The sequence below is a fragment of the Podarcis pityusensis genome (assembly GCF_964106645.2).
Source record: "Podarcis pityusensis genome assembly, chromosome: 12".
Taxonomy (NCBI): domain Eukaryota; kingdom Metazoa; phylum Chordata; class Lepidosauria; order Squamata; family Lacertidae; genus Podarcis; species Podarcis pityusensis.
In genome coordinates, this window is record NC_138037.1 from 8,670,009 (window position 1) to 8,688,850 (window position 18,842).

The 18,842-nt window shown below is 46.4% G+C and overlaps 1 protein-coding gene across 1 annotated transcript in view; it reads left to right on the forward strand.

Annotated features, from left to right (window-relative positions):
• The first annotated feature begins 4,110 nt into the window (after positions 1–4,110).
• Positions 4,111–18,842, forward strand: part of CTDSPL (CTD small phosphatase like) — a 75,991-nt gene continuing 61,259 nt past the window's right edge. Inside the window, exon 1 of the mRNA XM_080974323.1 lies at positions 4,111–4,271. Coding sequence (XP_080830449.1) covers positions 4,196–4,271 — 76 coding nt within the window. The 5' untranslated portion in view covers positions 4,111–4,195. The remainder of the gene's footprint in view (positions 4,272–18,842) is intronic.

Below are 18,842 nucleotides of genomic sequence, written 5' to 3' on the forward strand. Positions count from 1 at the left end.
GAAGAAGAAGAAGTTAGAGAACAATTTGCAGATCAAAAGATATCTTTCCATCTCTGGAGTGGAATGCATAGCCTGGGATTCCCCAAAAGTACCATGTGGATATTCAGACTATTCCTGAGGAATTTGCTTGAGGTGGGGAGGGCTCGGTTTGCTAAAGTGCAACTGAGGATCCACCCCAAAAGAAAACATTTGCAGCTGCGCCCTTAGGATGTAATTGTACGTGTGGTTATATCAAGATTAGTTTTGCACAGTGTTTTTCCCAGGGCACGAACTGGATGGTGTGTGCTACTGCACATGCTCCAGTCCTAGGCTTCGTTTTAGAAATTCTCCTAACTAAACCGAATTAACTGTCAATTATTAATTGGGAACGAGCAGGATCATCCCCTCTGTCAACGTTAAAAAGAAAAAGCACAGAGAATAACAAAGAATCCTCGCACAGAGGTTTACTCAAAGCCTATGGAAGAGAAAAAGAAATGTTTTGAAGTATTATTGAGACACACAGAGAGAGTTTCACTCGGTTGATGATTGCCAACAGACACACCTGGACAGAGAAAAGGGCCTGGGAAATAATAAAGCAGCCTCTTCCCTGAGGCAGTATTGCAGGTGTCTTCATTTCAACATAATGTCGAAAGAACACATTTTTTAAAATACGAAAACGTCACGTATTTTGAAGTCATGTCAGGAATTTTAATTATTCCTTTCCCCCACCCCATCAGGTCTGTCCTACAACTCAAAGCAACTGTGTCTGCTGAATGCTGATATTCTTTTTAAAACGGGGGGGGGGGGGGGGAGAACCTTGCAGATGTTGCTGAACTACAACTCCCATCACCCCCAGAAACCATGATCAATGACCAGGGATTATGGGAGTTGCAGTCCAACAACACCCGGAAGGCCAGTTTCAACACACCTGCTTTGAAAGTCCTCTCTTCCTGATGAGAGCAGAACTTTTTTCATTCTCTGAAAAATTCTAGAAGCCAAAAGAAAATGAAAAACAGCATATACTACTATATACCTTGAGTATCTTTTATACTGAGCTTTTACCTGGTATGCAAATATATTTAAATTAGGGCTGCAATTGGCTAGATTAACTGATTTAAAAGCTTCTAATCCAATAAAAAGGGATGCGGGTGGCGCTGTGGTTAAATCACAGAGCCTAAGACTGCCAAGGAGTGTGGTGGAGTCTCCTTCTTTAGAGGTCTTTAAGCAGAGGCTTGACAACCATATGTCAGGAGTGCTCTGATGGTGTTTCCTGCTTGGCAGGGGGTTGGACTCGATGGCCCTTGTGGTCTCTTCCAACTCTATGATTCTATGATTCTATGACTTGCTGATCAGAAGGTCGGCGGTTCGAATCCCCGCGATGGGGTGAGCTCCAGTTGTTCGGTCCCTGCTCCTGCCAACCTAGCAGTTCGAAAGCACGTCAAAGTGCAAGTAGATAAATAGGTACCACTCCAGCGGGAAGGTAAACGGCGTTTCCGTGCGCTGCTCTGGTTCACCAGAAGCGGCTTAGTCATGCTGGCCACAGGACCCGGAAGCGGTACGCCGGCTCCCTTTGCCAATAAAGCGAGATGAGCGCCGCAACCCCAGAGTCAGTCACGACTGGACCTAATGGTCAGGGGTCCCTTTACCTTTAATCCAATAAAATGGTGTGCCACCTGATTAGTTGGGTAACATATGCACAGTATTTTAAACTTGTTCATGAAAACTGCAGAAAATAAGCTCCGTTTTAGAAGAGATATTCTCCCTAGTCTCACAGTAGGAATTTTTCTTCTGAAAGGGATACCTACTACAAAATATTTTTTGGTGTTTTTTTTTTTTTACCAATATGCAAATTAAATATACAGATTACAATACGATACGATAATTTTTATTGTCATTATCCCAGACAGAACAACGAAACTGAAAAATCTACATTAGTTAATCAACTAAAATTATTTAAACGGATTGTTGGACTAATTGGAATCTGATCAGTTAATCTACTAATGCTACACAGTCTGGGAAGAATGTTTTTTTAAAAAAATACATTCTGTGCATGCTCAGAAGCACAGCCTTAAATCAGGCATTGCTTGGTAGTGGGCGATGAAGGGACCAGTCAGTGGTGAGAGCAAACCCACTTGCTGTGCACACATCATAAATTTAAAGCAAACCTCCCCCCGCCCCAAAGGTTCCTGGGAACTGTAGTTCGCACCTCCCCAGAGCTACAATTCCTAATATCCTGAAACCATTACCCCAGGATTCCTGTGTTGTAGTGGGAACTGTAGTTCGCCTCTCCAGAGCTATAATTCCCAGCGCCCTTAAGTCCCCCAGGACTCTTGGGGTGTGTATGCTGCCAACCTATGCGGCGCATCACCCCCCCCCCGCCCCAGACAAGACACGCTTCCCCCCCCCTTGAACGAGACCACCCGCTTTGCAGTAGCCAGCGTGTCCCCATTATCCGCGCAAGCCCCGCCCAAGCCACTCATTTTCCCCGCCCCTTTCGAGGATCGAACACGCCCCTCGGCCCAAGAACGCAATCAGAAGCAAGCCCCGCCCACGCCACTCATTCCCCCCGCCCTTTTCGGGGATCGAACACGCCCCTCGGCCCAATAACGCTATCAGCTCAAGCCCCGCCCCCGCCCCTTATATGGAGGACTGACACACACACACACACACACACCCACCCCGTCCACCCACCCCTCGGACGTAATCAGCGCAAGCCCCGCCCCTAACGCCCACCCCGGTTGGACGGGCCAGCCCCTTCCCCCGCCTTGACGGACAGCCAGCGCTGGGCCACGCCCCGTTGTTTACCGCTCAGGCAGGCAGGGAGGGAGAAACGGGTCGGGCGGGCGCGCGCAGTTCAAACCGCCCCCCCCCTCCCGCCCGGCGCGAGGCGCCCGCTCTCCTTCCCGCCTCCATGTTGTTGCCTGAGGGGAAGACGCCGCAGCCGCAAGGAGGACGGGAGGAGGAGGAGGAGGCTGAGGCGGCTGCTGTCCCGCGCGCGGCGGGCCTGAGGGGAAGGCAGCGGGGGCGGGCGAAGCCTGTGGGGCGCTGAGGGGAGGGAAGGCGGAGGAGGCGGCGCCTGGGACTGGCGCTGACAGGCGAGCGAGGAGGGAAGGCGAGCGGGAAGGCGGCTGCTGCTGCTGTTGCTGCTGCTGTGGCGCAGCGCGGAGACCGGCCTCCTCCGCAGGCGCTGCCTCCCCTTCTCCCTCCCCCGTTTTCTTCTTCTTCTTTTTCTTCTCCCCCCCCCTTTTTCCTCCTCCTCCCCCCTCCCTCGGACTCCCCCCCCCTCAGAGCTGCGTCGGGGAAGGAGGCGAAGGAGGGATGAGATAATCCCCGAGGGGAGGGGGGAAGGGGGGAGGACAGGGCGGGTGGGGGCTTGATTAGGGGAGGGGGCACGGGAGGGGAGGGGGGAGGGCTCTTTCTGGGTGGGGTGGGGAGCACCTCTTGCTCCTCCTCCTGGAAAGGGGCATTTTTTTTTCTTCTGGCGGGAGGGGGGAGGTAGGTAAGTTTAGGGATCTAAATAGAGGGGGGGGGGAGGAAGGTGCTGCCTCCAGATGAGGAGGGGGGTCTGAACCCTCTTTTTTTGGGCAAGGGGATTTTGGGGGGAAATGATAGATCAGTGGCACGGTTTGGGGGGGTTACATGTAGGGTGTTTTGAATTGGGATTTTGGGGGGAGGGGTAATACAAAGCCTTGGCTTTGGGGTGAGTGCGAGTGGGGTGGGGTTTTTTTTAGGGATCAGCTCAGGGCAGCCATTTAGGAGGCATAGGACAAATTGGGGGTGCGAAGGTGAGCCGCCGCCAAGACCCCGTATCTGTATTTTCTCTACTGCTGTCCTGAGGTTGCTGTTGAGGCGGGTATTTTTGTGCCTGGAGTAGGGATTTGGAGTGGCACTGGGTTTTTTCTTTAACTCAGAGTGGTACAGGGTTTTGCTTTAGGTGGGGTAGTCTTTGGATTTGGGGTTCCCTCCTCCCCCATCTTTTTTTAACTCCCTCCGTTCTTTGAAGAAGGAAAGAGGACAAGGCACTACAGAAGAGACCTGTATGCGTGCTGCCTTCTATAACATATTTTTTTGGCTTCGTTCCTGGAGGAGTTCTTTTTTCACACATAAGTCTGCCTCTAGATTTCCTAAAAGGAAAACGAATAAAAAGGAACCCATAAACGCACACCGAACCTGCCTCTGGGAGGGAAATAGCCAGGTGAAAACGCACTCTGTTTCCATGGACAACCCGTCCATTATCACCCAGGTGACTAACCCCAAAGAGGAAGAAATCCTGTCTTGCTCTCAGGATAAAGGTGAGAAACTGTTCTCTATGGGTACACAATACTGTCCTAATGGTTGCATACAAAATGGGCAAGCTGTTTTTTTTAAATTTTTCCTGTAATATTCCTTTCAGCATTGTGCCACTGTAGACTCGGGTTGCTGCTCTGGTGTAGCACCTTGAACCTCTCCACTTAACTGTTTTGCTTCAGTCCAGCAGTAAATTAAGACATCACTATAGCTATTGAAGTGGAATGCATTTTTGTGCCTCTCTGTGTTTTGTCTCTACTCCAATTGGTGTTGAGTGCAACTCGTGTAACCTTGTTGTTCCTCTGCCAGCTAGAGTTTGGGCCAAGTCCAAGCTCTAGGGAGGCAGACCTTTATTGAACTTAGTAGGATGGTTTTGAAATCTTGGCATTTGGGCACTGAGGAATTTGTGTTTTTTGGAAGAGGCTGGTGTAAACATCCTTCAAACTCTGGATTAAAATGATTGATTTGGAGACTTTTTGTTTAAGGTGTTTTGCGCTGAAACAGCTAGAAATGGTCAGGGAAAGCAATAAGGTGTACCAGTTTGGATGTAAAGATCCTACCCATAACATGCATTGAACGTTGCCCTCCAGTTCAAAAACCAGGTCAAACTGTTTTCATTTTTTCTTCAGCAAAAGCAAGGCTTGAACCAAGATCAAGGTGGATGGTCAAAACTTCAGAATTTAAGGGGCGTTTTAGACCAGTGAAGCATGAAAGAAGTCATTGACTGTGCTCTCAATGTGTGGTGGCATGAAATGCAATGGGCAGTCCTTAAAAAAAAAGGACATGAAATAAACCTGGTGGTACAAATGTAGTCACCTGAAAAATAATAAAGATTATAATCTTCCTCATGGCTGCAGATTTATTTTTCAAGGTGTTGTAGCTATCTCTTTTACTGTAGTGTATGGTGTCTGCTCCAATTCTCTGCTTGTTTGGTGTGGCTAATAGGTAATAATCTTTGTCATGATGGCTAGAGTATCCTGCTGTGTAGGGGTTTGATATCCTTTTCATTTTGGTTTACTTGTTTTAATTCTGTGATTTCCCTCATACCATTCATACTCATCATCACCATCATATAAAAAAGAAAGCCGTTATTTTGAAACCAATTTAATGCTGTTAGTTAAAGCATTCATCCATGTTGGATAATCCTTTTCCTTCTATAGTGAGGAAGCTTTCAGATTTTTCAGGTTTCCAAACCGTTCGTCTTGTTCATCATGCTCCTTGTACATGCTCTTGTAATAGGGAGTCCTGTTACTAAAGAGACCAGTCTACATAAAACAGAACTGTGTACGGTTTACATTGTTTTTGGAATATAAACCCATGTCTAACAGATTAATATAGTGGTGGCAGTGGAAAATGAGGAACAAATGTGAGAACTTACTAGCAACCTCTGTACTAAGGTGTTCTGTTCAATGTGAACCGTGGTTAAGAGGGAACAGGCTGTGGGGCGGCATGCTTGATTCCCTTCCCTGCCAGATCTTAACCAGGGTTAATGGTTGCTAACAGACATGATTAATACTAGCCACTGTTTTAGCTGGGGTTGGAACTTTGCTAGCAAACCATGATTAGTGTTAAGTGATTAAAACTAGAGTTTGAAACATGCTCATATGAGTAGAGGGACTGGTGGGGAAAGAACATTTGATTTTGAAAAGAAAAACCCACTAAGATACAAGAGCATTACAACTGCACTGGCTCGAGGGAAATTTCCTAGTACTTCTCACTACTGGTGTTATGTTGAAGCCGTTGCATAAACCAACACTTGTCAGAAACAGATGATTTAATTGAAAAACCTATTAAACGCAAGGAGTGAAGCAAGAGACCTTCTCCATCAAACTCTGGATATTGGAGACAATCAAGAGAGGACTGTCTCCTGTATTCTCTGCTTATAAGCTTCCTGGAAGTAGCTGACTGGCTACAGTTAGAAAGGCAGGGCTAGATGGGGCCCCTGATCAGATTTAACAGATTATGCTCCTGGAGACTACCTGTTAGGATCCACAAAGTTGGATTGCCTTGCTAACACGAGTCAGGATTGTGTCCCTCTTCAATGCAATCTCATGCATGTTTATTCAAAATAAACTTTCACTGTGCTAGGTGGGGTTTATTCCAGCATTAGTGTGTTGGGTTTTGGAAGCTGGAGCCAGGGAGATGAAGGTTTGGTTGGTTGGCAAGCAGCACATATGTTCCCCTCCGGAGTTCTAGTGAAAGTTGGGACTTGTTTTGGCAGCAGGTGATGGAACTGCTCCAAGTGCGTAAGTGGCCCACCACCAAAATGCCCAGCCACAACTTCCTCTAACTTGATGCTAGTGAGCTGTAAAAAGAAATTGCAGAATTACACAACAGAGGATTTTAAATTTCATACTTGTGGGGTTAGTGTATATAATTTTGTGGGTGTTCCCCCCCCCCGGTAGATTTTTAGATAAGAGGGTGGTTTCTTGATATGCACAAAGGCGGCGGGAAATAACTGCTTGTGCAGCTGTCTTTTTTCATGTTGGGCCTGTTTCTACAGCTGTTTATGATTCTTATTTGTTTGCTTTGTCTCCTCATCACCATTGCCAGAGGGTGATGAAACACTCATCATGGTGAGCGTGGGGAGTGGAACGGTGGACCCCTGCTACTAGTGAAGCTTTAGTAATGTGCAGGTGTTGACACATCTGCCTGCCAGTTGTAATTGCTCTGGTCTTTTTGGTGAACAAAAAGCCAGAAGCTCACAGGTTGCCATCCAGAATTCTCATTTTTGCTGAGGTTTGGAGTAGGTAAGAAGAGATTTTGTTGCTCTTACCTTCTCAAAATCACAGCACAAATAGGAGAAAACCCTGCCTACCAAAGCACTTGTTAATTACAGCAAATGGTATCTTCATAGTAGGCCAAGTCAACCTTCATGGACTATTTATCCACATACAATATTGACTTTGCGGATGGGCAGCATGTCTGCAACTAGACAATTTACAGCATAAGCTGTCTCTGGAGCTGCTTTATAAGTTTTTGTATGCTTTCTTCCTCTTGAAAAAATTCGTTCAGCATTTTAGCTTTGCTACAGATCTAAAGTAGCTTAGGATGAGAGAAAGTGGCTTGCCCAAGTTCACCCGGTGAACTTCATAGTTGAACAGGGATTTGAACTTTAATTTCCCACATTCAAACTCAATACTCTAGACCAGGCAAAGGCAAACTCGGCCCTCCAGATGTTTTGGGACTACAATTCCCATCATCCCTGACCACTGGTCCTGTTAGCTAGGGATCATGGTAGTTGTAGTCCCAAAACATCTGGAGGGCCAAGTTTGCCTATTCCTGCTCTAGACACTATAGTATGGAGGCAAATAACACCGCCTATGCTCCATATAGATAGCAGTTGGTAAGCAAGCCTGCTTCAGACCAATAGCTGGCGTAGACCTTCTCATGATGTGGTGTCATCATGTCACACAAAATGAATATGGGCTGGCTTTAAAGAATGACACAGTTACTGGTCAATAATGGTCACTCTTGTTGCATCAATGGAATAAGTGAATTCTTCCCAGCCTGATAAAGAAGTTGACCCATATTGATGTACACTATTTGGGCTAAAGCTCTTTAATTTATATCAGAATTTGTTAGGATCAGACTCATAAAATGACTTAAGAAAACAATGGTTTACATACAGTTTGTGTTAGTTTCTAAGTGTGCTCTGAAAACTTGATGCTAAAGTAACAGAAAATCAACTACGCATGCATGTATAAAGATACATAGTTTTTATATTACAATATGAATGTTTATATTTCCAATGGAGGGTGTGTGTGGTTTTTTTTTTTTAAACAAAACTCTGTTGCATAACAAAATTTCCATTTGTAATAATACAATGAATGGATACAGTGTTGATCAAATTTCTCATTTTCAAAGTTGTAATCAATGTAACTGTAAGGGCCATGTAATGTATATGTGAGCATGTGTTAGAAAGTCAGGTGAACCTGGAGACATTTCTGATCCAATACTGGAAAAGTATTCCAAGTTGTTCTAGAGACCAACTACATGTTCTAGAGACCAACTAAATAGGTAGTTTAGCACTGCGTGAATCTTTTTTTAAAAATGGTTTGCTGTGAGTGAGAATTGGGACAATGGTGTTCAAGGAGGAGTTTCCTAACTTTTCCTTACCACACCATAGTCCTGAGACAGTCCACATAAGAGTGTGTGTATTTCTGTTATGTGTCACCTTAAACTGTTATCTATCTCAAGCCATTTTGAAGGAGTTGGATAGAACCTGCAACAACGAAATCATAGCCTCATGTGGATATTGTGTGTTTAAATGGTCAAGCAATACATTAATAAAGCATTGCTTTCATTAATCAAAACCATTTCCTACAAATTACATCTCTTTGCTATTACAGGCCTTTAACTTTGTAAACATCAAGAGATTGCAATTTTGATCCTTTTAAGGAGATACAAAAAGCTTGTTTTTTGCGTTTGTTTGTATGCCTTATCTGTTTCATTCTACGTTACCCTGCTTTCAAAACGTGACCCACCTGTTTAAAGTTACAATTCTTTGGAAATTAATCTTCACAGTTTTATTAGCCAGACTTCAGAAACTTTCTTTATTGTGAACATCATTATTGGGCTATATCTTCTGTGCAAAATAAAAGTGCTGCCTAGCAGCTTAAGTATAAATTATACACAAATCATCTCCTGTAGCTTCTTCATGCCACCATGTTGTCAGCTGTGACCTACCCTAAAGGATGATCAGCTTTCTAAGCATTATAAGGCCAGCTATATAAATTCAGCAGTAGCCAAGAAAGGAAGGGGACACTTTACTACAGTAACTTTTGAGAGGGCGCCTAGAGGTGGGAGGTGGCTAATGAAGAGTGAATGAAATGCATGTGAGCTGAAATTGCTATGGCCTGAGTGGTAATTTGAGTTTTTCAAAGCATATGTTGGAATGTAACAGTGCCTTCCAAATAAGTATTAAATTATATAAACCCATTAGCATCACTGACTTTTTTTTAGATCTTTTGAAATTACAACTGAATGATATATTTAAAAAATGGCTCTAGGCGATAACAATAATGAATAAAGTACATAATAAATTTAGTACATAATGCTCCCTCCCCAACATTTTTAATGTTTGTATAATAGGCTTTGTATAATGGAAGTCGAGGTTATATGATGTTTGGTTTGTTACTCATTAGGGTAAAGCTTTTAAGATGCTGAATGCAAAACAAAAGAAATCTACATTATGAGAGCAGTGATGCTGTACTTCATCATTGGCTAGAGTTCTAGGTGTTAACAAAACCATTTGGGGTGGGCTTTTCCTTCTAGGCTACCTTCAGCTTCAGATACTTATGATTAATGTAGGGCTTTAAACACACAGTCATAAACTTCTCTGTAAGTTTAGGTGTGCAGGCTTCAGGCTTGCAGGTTCTACTTTGTGAGGTGTTTTTCCCCCCTAGATCCCTGAGATCCAAGAACCAAAGCCTGACATGCAAAAGATAAACACTTAGAATTAAAGAATTCTCAGTCCAACAGTTTGTTATGAGCACCACACACAAATCTAGTCATGCAGACCCCAAGCTTTTGTTATTTCAGCAGTGTAGTTTGGGAAGAGGGGAATAAATTTGTTCCTGCTATTGTGAAATAGTTGGGAGTCAGAAATCTTTACTGATCTATTGTAAACCACTCAGAGATCTAGCAGTAGATCCAGGTTTACCTTCTGCCCACTTCTGCTGTAGTTTACCACAATATTAATAAATAGTATCACACCAGTGTAATTCTCTGCAGGTGTAAGCCTTGTTGATTCAATGAGACTTATTACCAAGTACATGTGTATAGTGAGGAACCACTTTTGTCCAGAGGACCAGATCCCAAAGTAGTCAATTTTCTGCATGCCACTTTGAGAATTGTGTCATATGTTGTAAGGTGCAGGAAAAGTGGATATGGCTGGGCCTTATGACCCAAAGCCAGAAGCCAGACAGGCCTGATTAGGCACAAGTGCCAGAGGTTCCCAACCAAAGATGTATATGATTGCAGTTTGTAAAGTGGCTGGATGTGTCCTAGACCTTTAACGTTACTTATAATAGCAAATTGCTATTAAATAATAAACATCACTCCTGGCAATGTGGCAGATCATCTCCTGCATACAGAATTGTGTATAAGTGAATATCAGTCTGCAAAACACTTGAGTTGTTTGCTTAGACCAGGTCTATATATATATGTAGTGGAATAAAATATGACAGGAAACTAGGAAGCTGCTTTATGCCAAATCAGACTGATGATCCGCTTAATTCAGTAATGTCCACACTGACTTAGAGCAGCTCTCAAAGCTCTCAGACAGGAAGCCTTCCCAAACCTTAAATGGAGATTGAACCTAGGCACCTTTGGCATGCAAGGCAGATGTCCTGCTACTGAGCTATGACTGTTCCCCATTTCAGGTCAGCTTCATCCGCATTTAGCAGTCCAGGACTGCAAACCAGTAGACAAATGTGTGATTATCAGATCTTGATTCTAACACCCCATTTATTTATTCTTTATAATATTTATATGTTTATTTTCTCTTGAAAGCCCCCCCCCCGTGTGTGTGTACACACACACACACACACACACACACACGGAGTACCCATAAAAATACCAGAGAAGCAAAACCAAATGTATAAGAGGGTGAGACTTAGTAGTTCCAAAGTATAAAAGTATCAATGAATTTGTGGATGTATAAATCTAAATGTGGTGTTTGCTAACTGCAGGCACATCACATCTTCCAGAACTACAGTCACTTTTTTTTGCCTTCAGCGAAAACTTCCTCTCAAAAATGCATTAGATGGGCAAGAGAGTAATGTTAACCAATTATGAAATGCCCACAATAGACTTTTTAAATATATGTCTGTTATGTACTGAGTGAATAGGATCCAAACTGTAGCAGTCTGATTGGTCCTAGAACAATAGGATCCAAAAGGCAGCAGTCTGATTGGTCCTAGAACAATAGGATTCAGAATGCAGCAGTATGATTGGTTGGCAGGAACCACCCAATCCTGCTCCAGATAGAAGTGAATCCACAACCTGATTGGCTTACAGTAGAATTCCAGAATTAGCCAATCATGTGCAGCCCATTGTGTAAATAATGTATATAAAGCAGATACTGTGAGGGGACATTTATTCATTCCTCCTCACCACTATGAGCTGAATAAAGAGCATGAAATCACTTTGCGACTCTGAGTATATTTCACTGGCGACGAGGATGGGATCCCGCTGAGCTGACTGCCACACACAGCACCGCAGCACCGCCAACTGCCGCACCGCTGCCTCGCACCGTGTATCCAGGCTTCAGCTCCGGGGCACAAGGAACTCAGAATGGCAGCCAACAGCAGCTTCTCCCCATTCAACCCAGCATCTGGAGACTGGGAAGCGTACGCCTCCCGTTTCACCTTCCTCCTAGAAGCCAAAGGGGTCACCGACGAAGAAGACGCCAAGAAGAGGGCGATATTCTTCAGCGTCTGCGGAGAGGAGACGTTTGAAATCGCCCGGGCTCTCCTTGCGCCTGAAGACGTCGCTACTGTTCCATACAAAACAATAATGGAACAGCTGAAGGGGCACTTTTCGCCGCAGCCCTCAGTGGTGGCTCGTCGAAATGCCTTCTACGCAAAGCGGCAAGCCCCTGGGGAAACCATAACTGGGTTTGTGACCTCTCTCCGCCAAGCCGCCCGGTTCTGCAACTTCTCAGAGCTGGAGAACATGCTTCGTGACCGCCTCGTCGGTGGCCTGAAGGATGAGAAGCTGCAACGGCGCCTCTACGCTAAGAAGGACCTAACGTTCCAGGTCGCTCTGGAGGAGGCCCTGGCAACAGAAGCTGCCGAGAGGTCGACCCAAGAGGCACGGCCGAGCCTGCCATCCCAACCGAGGGTCCACCATGAAGACCTCACCGACGACTCAGGATCCGACAGGGAGGAGGTGCACCGAGTACAGCAGCGCACTCAAGCAGCGCACAGACCACAGCTGCCTCGACGAGAAGGAGGGAACTGCGCAAGCTGCGGGGAGAGTCACGAGAGGAGGACCTGCCGTTTCCGCAACGCAGAGTGCAGGCAGTGCAGAAAATCGGGACACATCGCCCGGGTGTGTCGGGCTCGGCCCACCCGACACCAGGCATCAGATGACCAATCCAAGAGCCCCAGGTCCCGGGGCCCAACGCACCAAGGCAACTCGACGGAGCTCACGGACTTCCAGGTATACCAGTTGCCCCACCCCAACGTAGAGAAAATTTATGTAGAGGTACAGATAGAGGGGGCCCCATGCCGCATGGAGCTTGACACGGGTTCAACTCTATCCATAATCTCGGCAAGGACCTTAAGGAAACTGTGTCCCACTGGGGGTCCCAAACTCAGGCCGGCCCCATTCACCCTCCGGGACTTCCAGAAACGTAAGGTCCCCACAATGGGGGTGGGGACCTTCAGGGTGCAATACCGAGGGCGGACGCGGCAACTGGACTTGCTTGTGGTCAAGGGCCCCTACATTAGCTTACTGGGATTGGCATGGTTTGGACCACTGGGGCTAGCTGTCACCGGGGTGAACCACACTAGCTTACAAGTGGACGTGGACGCCATATGCAAGGAATTTCCAGGGGTTTTCGATGGGAAATTGGGACAGTATACGGGCCCCCCCATTGCGCTACAGCTTGACCCCGCAGTACGACCGGTCAGGCTCAAGGCCCGCCGGGTCCCGTTCGCCTTGAAACCCCGTATAGACGAGGAATTGGACCGACTCGTAGAGCAAGGAGTGCTGGAGCCGGTGCCTAATGCTCCCTGGGAAACCCCAATCGTCACACCCGTCAAGCCTAATGGTTCGGTCCGCATCTGCGCAGACTACAAATGTACCATAAACAAGGCCCTCACGGCCCACGCATACCCAGTGCCAGTGGTCAGCCATGTCCTTGCCACCCTGGCTGGGTCGAAAATTTTTGGCAAGCTGGACTTGGCCCAAGCATATCAACAGCTGCCAGTAGATGAGGCCACAGCAGAGGCACAGACGATTGTGACGCACAGAGGAGCGTTCAGGGTAAAGCGGCTGCAATTCGGTGTCAGCGTGGCACCAGGCATATTCCAGAATATAATGGACTCTCTCCTTAAAGGGATTCCTGGCGTCACCCCCTTCTTCGATGATGTGTTGATTGCCGGCCCCACACCAGAGGAGTTTGAGGACCGCCTCCGCACCGTTCTGCACCGTTTCCAGACGGCGGGTCTCAAGGTGAAGCGGGAAAAATGTCTACTAGGAGTGCCTCAGGTGGACTTTCTGGGATTTATGGTGGACGCAGAAGGGGTCCACCCGACTGGGGACAAGGTACGGGCTATTTGTGATGCCCCAGCGCCCAAGAGCAAGACTGAACTTCAGGCCTTCTTGGGACTATTGAACTTTTACCATTCCTTCCTTCCCCACAAGGCGGCGGTAGCGGAGCCCCTACACAGACTCCTGGACAAGCGGGCCCCTTGGGTGTGGGGCCAGCGCCAGGAGGCCGCATTCCAGGCAGTCAAGGACTTGCTTGTCTCAAACTCGGTCTTGGCACACTTCGACGAGAGGCTGCCGGTGGTGCTAGCATGCGACGCCTCACCCTATGGCATTGGAGCTGCCCTGGGGCACCAACTCCCGGATGGAAGAGAGGTACCGGTGGCGTACTTTTCCCAGACACTCAACACAACCGAGCGGAACTACTCGCAAATCGACAAGGAGGGTCTGGCAATCTTAAAGGGAGTAAAAAAATTCCATGATTTCTTGTACGGGCGGCCCTTCACCGTGGTGACTGACCACAAGCCGTTGCTTGGCTTGTTTGCCCCCGAAAAGCAGACCCCCCAAGTGCTGTCTCCTCGCGTCCTCAGGTGGTCAATTTTCCTTGCCAGCTACCAGTACGCACTGATTCACCGACCTGGGAAGGCGATGGGCCATGCGGACGCCCTCAGCAGGCTACCACTACCGGAAACAGGCCCTGACCCAGCACCTGCACAAGAGGTTATGAGCCTGGAGCTGCTTCCCGACCGCCCCATTCAGGCACAAGAAGTTGCACACCATTCCAAGAAAGATAGGGTCATCTCCCGGGTCCTGGACTGGGTGTGGAGGGGATGGCCCAGCAGCAGCCCCGGGCCAGAATTCGCCGGCTACACAACCCGCAAACATGAACTGTCGGCCCACAAGGGGTGCCTGTTATGGGGAAGCAGAGTCGTTGTTCCCCAGCCCCTCCGCAAAAGGGTCCTCACAGCCCTACACGAGACACATCCAGGGGTAGTAAGAATGAAGGCCCTTGCCAGGAGTTATGTGTGGTGGCCGGGGATCGATGGAGAGATAGAGGCCTGGGTCAAACACTGCCAGGCCTGCCAAGAATCCCGCCCAGATCCCCCAAGGGCCCCAGTCCAGTCCTGGGAGTCCGCCCGAGCACCATGGTCACGCCTGCATGTGGATTTCGCTGGCCCCTTTCAGGGGAAAACATTCTTCATAGTGGTGGACTCCTACACCAAATGGCTGGAAGTCGCACTGGTACCGTCCACTTCCACGTCCGCAGCCATCCGGGTACTACGCAGGCTGTTTGCAACCCACGGGCTCCCTGACACTCTCGTCTCAGACAACGGGACTGCATTTACGTCAGGAGAATTCCAAACCTTCACAGCGCAGAACGCCATCCGCCACATCCGTTCGGCGCCGTTCCACCCTGCCACCAATGGCCAAGCAGAACGCATGGTGCGGACCACCAAGGACACCCTTCGCCGCATGACGCAAGGGGACTGGGAGTACCGCCTTGCCACATTCCTTCTAGCACAGCACAGCACCCCCAGCTCAACGACTGGCCGGAGCCCCGCTGAACTACTAATGGGTCGGCGCCTTGCAATCAGATTGGACCGCCTTCACCCCGATAGAGCTCAGGATGAGGTAGTGGTGGGGGAAGGCAGGAACCCCCGGACCTTCGAGGCCCAGGACCCAGTGTACGCAAAGAATTTTGGGGCAGGCCCAGCATGGGTACCCGCCACAATCACCAGGGTCACTGGCCCCGTGTCGTACGAGGTGCTAACGGATGGGGGGCAATGCTGGCGCCGCCACTGCGACCAGATACGGCGACGATTCCCGGGAGAAAACCAGGAGGAGGACAGGTCAGAGGAGTCCCAAGGGAACAGCGGGGCAGTGAGGCCCATAGAGCAGGAGGGGCCAGCAGGAGAGGCAGAATCAGTAAATACAGAGAGGACCCGTGAGGCCGAAAGGACACCGGAACCAGAACCACGACTGAGCGAGCCGGTTGCACCAGACCAAACAGCCGCATCACAGCCAGCATCCTTGGAACACGAGCCAGAACCCGGAGCCCGGACCAGGGAACACCCCAGGCCACAACGCACACGTAGGCCGCCGGCATACCTTGAGGACTATGAATGCGACCTCCCGGGCAGGACTGGAACTTAGAGGGGAGGGGTGTTATGTACTGAGTGAATAGGATCCAAACTGTAGCAGTCTGATTGGTCCTAGAACAATAGGATCCAAAAGGCAGCAGTCTGATTGGTCCTAGAACAATAGGATTCAGAATGCAGCAGTATGATTGGTTGGCAGGAACCACCCAATCCTGCTCCAGATAGAAGTGAATCCACAACCTGATTGGCTTACAGTAGAATTCCAGAATTAGCCAATCATGTGCAGCCCATTGTGTAAATAATGTATATAAAGCAGATACTGTGAGGGGACATTTATTCATTCCTCCTCACCACTATGAGCTGAATAAAGAGCATGAAATCATTTTGCGACTCTGAGTATATTTCAATGTCTTTGAAAATTTTATAGCCAAGGAACAATTTACTTTCACTTGTGTCCCCACCCCCTTGTTTCCTGGTGGATTATGACAACTCGTCCTACTCTTAAATATTGCTAAGCAGCTGCTGCTCCTTCCCTAAACTGGGGGATGTTATTTGTTTTCCAAGTACAGTTTGAGTTCTGTATTAGTTTTCCGCTTTCTACTTTGGAAAAATAGCAGGTTTTAAAATACAAATGAGTCATCTTGGTTTGAGCTGTTTTGTGTGTGAGCTGTTCTTCCCCCATCAGTAGTTGAGGGAGTTGTTCCTTTCTTAATCCAATGGCCAGGAATCCTTGTAGGAGTTTTTAAGCTGAGTGTGATTGACAGATTTATGGAAGAAAACTTGGATTAGTGTAAAGGTTTCTTCAAGTAAGACGAATTGATCACATTTGACAACTTCTCTGTGTTTTTATAACTTGCAAGCTACATGTAGATAATGTTGTGTGCGTTGCATATTTGTTCCTACATGAGAGTTTTACCAGTTTCAAATAATAACCAGTGGAAAAGTGCTCCCCCAGCACACACCCACACACATACGTATAAAATTTCATTTTCTGATAGTGGAATCCTATACAGAGTCCCCCTAAATTCAGTGGGGCTAGCTGGCCTAAGTGTATCCCATGAAAGGAAGTTTGCATTATGTTTGGCAAGTCACTTGTTATACATAGTTGCCACCCTTGTGCAATAAAAATAAACCTGTACATACTTGCAACAATTTTTCACCACTTGTCCAGTTCAGCTATTTTAGGATATTCTAGTACAGCCTGAGGATTGCTGGTTTTGGAAACGCTACGCTCAAGTTAAAATTACCCAGGCAGCCTTAAGAACCTTTCCATTCTAACGTTGTTTTCCTGTTATCTTGTAAGCTCTGTGTCCAGAAGGCAGAAGGTTTATATGTAGTACAAACTTGCTTAGGCCACAGTGTTGCTTAACTACAAAAGTGTAGAGTCTTGGTTTCTGCAGATCTGGAGCTTGAGGCCTAAATTTTGGGATGGTGGCAGGCCTGAAACTTGAAATGCAGACCTCCCTCAATCACTTGTAAAGCAGGGAGTGTAGGTAATATATAATACAAAAAGAAGTATTTGGGTGGAGTTGCTGAACGTCTATGCCTGCTGCACATTTCCCTAAAGTGCTTTTTCCAGTAAATGGAGGTTCAAGGGTGCTAGGCATTGGGGGAGAAAAAAAATGGCAGTCTTGGGTCAGGTTCCCTTTCCTTTCTGCCACTTTGGTGTCTTAAAACCTAGACACTTTTTTTACAGATGCTTTGAGGGTCTAGTGTGCCTTCTTATATGTTTTCACATTGTGAGATTTGCACATCTTTCAGCTCGCTGCTGTGTTTTCCTCTCCCCCCCATACTTTTTTTTTAAAAAATGTTGTTGCTCTGGAGCTCTGACCAGAAAGTGACCTAGTGTCCTTTACTCTGCATCTTTCATTCCTGCTCTTAATTCTTGGTCAATTCTTGGTTGGTATCCTTGGGGAGGTTTTTGTTGTTGTTTCATTGACAGAATCATTACTGCTCCATTAACATTGCTCTTCTCTTGACTTCTTCCTCTGCGGAAAATGATGGTGTTAGTATGCAGCGTTGGTTTACAGGTTAACTGTTTGGAAAATGCTTTGAACTGAAGTTTATCTATATGATTATCTCCCATAAATGCTGTTATGTTTTAGTCTTGATGGTGGCAGATGTTAGCTGTGTGTGCCACACTTAGCTAGCCAAATTGCCTCTAGAAAGAAACATTTGACTTGGGGTTACACAAGGGCATCATAAAGATTCCTGTAACATTCGCAGCTGTTGCAAGAGCTGTCCATTACAATAACTGCAATTTAACGTGTGTACGTAGGATGCCTTGTAGCAAGGTTAAAGGTGTTTTACACTATTCTCTGAAAAATGTGGAATGGCATTACCAGTGCAGGCATGAATTCTTCCTAATACTGGATACTTCAACTTTCTTTTTTCTTCAGTAAGTTTGCAGCTCAGATAGGGGGTAAAATGCAAGGAGCTGGCTGGTTGAAGGTTCATTAGTATTGCAGTAATAAAAATGAAGGACACTGCAGCAAGGAAGTGAAACTTGGCCCAAAGTATATTAGCTTTGTCAGCACTTTGGCAGGAAAATAAATTATCTGAAGTTCAGATATCTTGTGTTTGAAACCAGCTTTATTGTCATCTTAAAGGAACATCGAGTCTTTAAATTCTTTTTTTTTTCTTTACTGAATATTTTATTTTATTTCAAGATTCAAAGTTACACTTTGTCACTCAACAGTCATAATTCTATTCTACAATACTAATGACTTCCCGCTCACCCATCATCAATGTTTATAATCATGATTACATACAATTGCATTTTAAAATTCTGTCATATCCAGTTTCATCCTTTGTAACAGATGTCTTGCTATGTTCTCCTATTTTTTCTTAGGGTATTTAAATTTAAATAAAATAACCTGTGTATCCCACTGTTTTCAGTATTAGCTGAGTATTGCAGTATTAGTTTCTCCCACTTCTGTTTGCCTTTGTTGTAGGCTGTATTGTCCCAATGTGGATATATGATGCCTGGTTTATTTTAAAGCACTTCTATGCTCCTTAATATTTTAGAAAATATCTCAGTTTTTCATTGAGGTTCTGCTCCTAAGTTCCTTATAAATCATTTGACTTGTGATGATGCTTGCTCTGGTGGTGGTGGTGATCAGACTTCCATGTGCTCTTGTGTTTCTTGTTGTAGAGAGCATTGAGACTAATCTAGCTTACTTGCAAGGGTATCATGCAAAGTATACACATGCACAAAAAGTCTATGGAGTGAGTAGGCAGAGGGGAGGGAAATTA